A 3,510-nucleotide genomic window follows, 5' to 3' on the forward strand; every position below is an offset into this window, starting at 1 on the left:
ATTTTACAAAGTACTGGTAACAGCAGAAGTCAAATTGCAGAGTTCGAAAAGACAATAACAGCTCAAAAAACAAGACATGGTGATTTCTTATGGCTGGTTTGATTTTCAGTTCAACAATTATCTCAAAGTTTTGTCAACGATAGCTCAAGTCACTTATTTTTATGATGGATGAGAAGAGAGACAATATCAATTATTTCCTGCTAAAAATTATCTTACAAATTGTAGTTAAAAGAAACCTATGTTTACATGGATGATTTTTTGCAGTTGTGTGAATAATTGCAAAAAACAACAATAATAAGAAATTATGTAATAGATGGAACCATTTACAAGTGAGGTCAAATGTTATTTATTATATTTTCATCAGGGTTTGTCTGTTTGGCTGTTAGCAAGATAACTCCAAAGTTATGGACGGATTTGGATGAAATTTTCAGGAAATATTGATACTGGCACAAAGAACAAAGGATTACATTTTAGTGATGATCAGGGGGTGTTTTTGTTTGTTTGTCTGTCTGTCTGTTAGCAAGATAACTCCAAAGTTAAGGATGGATTTGGATGAAATTTTCAGGAAATGTTGATACTGGCACAAGGATAAATTGTCGTAAAAATGATTTAATTGTCTTTCCGTGGTCATTTTAGGCCACTAGCATAGGATAGAAGTAGCTAATCATGAAATACCATTTACTGACACTCTGGGACAATCACAACTAAAACTATATTTCTGTTTTTCCTTACGGACAGTGATATCTCTGTTAGGTTTATCCAGCTGTTTTTATCATGATTATGCATACTAATTGCATTTAGCTTAAAGAAATCCAATAAAAAGTAGTGGCTATGTCAAGACAAAACTTAAGTTCACCTTTCTTAACCTCATTTGGATATTCCTGCCTACTTTTAATCCTCATATTAAATATTAGAACCAGCTCTAGTTCAAGGAAAATAACACTAAGATACCTGTTTGGTGGGAAACTCATACAGGGTGAATATTTAGTCAGTAAATAAAAGCATAATTTACTTAATAAATACATTCAAGGTGGTTTTGACAAATATTAGGCTGATTTAATCTACAATACTGAGAAGATTTTAAAAATGGAAAAGTACAAAAATGTATGTTTTACTTATTTCAGGCATTTTAAGGCCAATCTAATTCTGCATTTCATAAGCACATTTGTTTGGTTGTCTTAGTTTCAAGACGCTTGAAAAATAGGTCAAACACAAGTAAAAATGTGTGAAGCTTTTCTATTTATGTGCTTTTTAGAAAATGTATGGAAACCTTGCTACAGTGAGACTTAGGTGATATTGAAAAGATCTTAACTTCTTTAAAAATGAAGTAAAACCTACTAAACTTCAACCCATAAAGACCCAGTGCTACTTTGGTTAATTTTTCTCTCCATTAAACCTCTACTAAGTGATTTATCACCATTTATTCTAATATCATCCTCTGTATTTTGCACTTTTTTAGTGAGATCACATATTTTCTTACTTTTAATTTACTGATCATGTAGATGTTCATAAAAGCTCTGATAAAAGTTGAGGGTTATTACATCAGAAACAGAGAAAACTGAAGAAAAAGTGACATTTTCGACAAAGATATCAATAAATGATCATAAACCAAGTGTTTCCATCCACTATCATTTACGACACTACATGGCTTTTAGTAGTGAATCAATGTTGTAGAAGATGACGGTGTTACCACATTCACTATGGAGCTTCTGAACATCCAAATGGGTCATATCTGATGATGATTTAAAGCTGAGAAACTGTGCCTTACTTCAATTATTTATGTATTTTTATAGGATTAGTGGATCAACAGTTATTAAACATTTTACATCAGTAGATGCTTTTGGGTTATGGGTTAACTTTAAATATTCAGTGACACTACTTTTTCTGAAATACTTATTGAATCAAACTAGAATCCAACAACTTCTGAGACCACAGTTTATTAACTTTAAGTCTGCTCAGTAATAGCACGTATTACCATTTTTCAGGTAACAGATGATGACAGCGTGGACGTCAAGTGGACACCCCACTAAAAAACATCTGGAGAACATTCAAACTCCGCATGGAAAAACTCAGATTGGACCAAGACTTGACCACAGGACCTGCTTAACCCAAAGGAACAGTTTTAACCCCTGAGAGGAAATTCCAGGTGAAAATCAAACCTAAAAGTTGTTTCCCTCCTTCCCAACACGACCATGTGTCTATCCTCTGTACAACAACATGTTTTTTCTAAAAATACCTCAGAGCATTTCCCATCATAAAACTGTTTGATAATCCCTGGAATTGGGACAACAGTAATCCCCACTCATCTACGTCACATCCCAGCTATTAGGAAAACAAAACAACAGGCTGCAGACCCTGGCGTGGACACCCACCAGGAGATGAGCTGGTGTTTCTAGAAGGTTTTAAGGGCTCGGTTTGTGGAGGTGTGTGTTGGTCAGAGTTAGTTTAGTGTCTGATGGAGGAGGGAGGGTGTGTCTGCAGGGCCTTGATGCAGCACCGGAGATTTGACAGCTGTGTTTATGTCTCAGAGCAAAGTGTGTAGCAAACTATGAGGACAGGAAGACCATAACAAGACAAGAGACATCCTGATGAGTTCAATGTGCATGGGAAAACACATAAAGGGGGTGCAGACGCATACAGTGCACACACACACACACACACACACAAACAAACACATAGACACAGACACATGAACCTACTCATTTTTTACGCATCTGCTGTCGTGGAAGAGCTTATCCAGGGGGATCACAGCCTGCCCCAGGAACACGTCCAGCCCGATGAGCGCCCGGTGCATGACGGTGAGGACCAGCTCGTTGCTCCCGGCCGGGTACGAGCCCCGGTCCCGGCTCTCCAGGACGCCGGGCTGCATCTCAAACGAGCACTCCTCCCTCCACTCCGGTTCGGTGGTCTTCTCCGCCACGCAGGTCGAGTATTTCTCCCCAGCTGGATGATGGTGTACACGTCGCTGGTTCCGTGCTTGCCCTTGCCCCGGAGTCCTCTGCCTCGGAGCACCGTCACCTGGACGTGTGTCGGTAACCATTTCTGGTCCTCGTCTGGGTTTAGAGAGGACATGTCCGGCTCCAGACAGACGACGACCGACCGACCGACCTGGCGCGGCAGATGAGGCGAGGTGGTGGTGGAGGTGGTAGAGGAGGAGGTGGTGGTGTCGGTGTCCGCCGCTGCCTCTCCTTCTCCGGCTGTGAACGGTCACATCAGCGCCGGGGTTTGCGGGCGGTGCCGCATTATGGCCGTGGTCTCCGGTTGTTCGGTGCGTTCCGCAGCTGCTCGGCGCGTCCTGCCTCTCTCCTCTGCCGTACGGGCCTCTCTGCGGGCAGCGACGTCACGCCTCTATCCCCCTCCTGCAGGACGAGGAAGTTCAGCACCGACACAGCACATGGTGTCTGAGCACAACACAATATGAGGCTGCAATGGAATGTGGGCTGTGTTTGGGTTAACGGTAGTTAGTGAGTCTGCAACCGAATAGACACCAGAATCTACAGAAACACAATG

At 41.3% G+C, this 3,510-nt stretch overlaps 1 protein-coding gene across 1 annotated transcript; it reads right to left on the bottom strand.

Annotated features, from left to right (window-relative positions):
• Positions 1-2,367: 2,367 nt before the first annotated feature.
• Positions 2,368-3,301, bottom strand: LOC115414365 (rab11 family-interacting protein 5-like). Its single transcript, XM_030127684.1, is given in 2 exon segments — positions 2,368-2,940; positions 2,943-3,301. Coding segments are annotated over 2 exon segments (375 nt in total). The 5' UTR covers positions 3,073-3,301; the 3' UTR covers positions 2,368-2,695.
• Between the last annotated feature and the right edge of the window lie 209 nt (positions 3,302-3,510).

This window comes from Sphaeramia orbicularis, chromosome 22 (genome assembly GCF_902148855.1).
Source record: "Sphaeramia orbicularis chromosome 22, fSphaOr1.1, whole genome shotgun sequence".
Lineage (NCBI taxonomy): Eukaryota > Metazoa > Chordata > Actinopteri > Kurtiformes > Apogonidae > Sphaeramia > Sphaeramia orbicularis.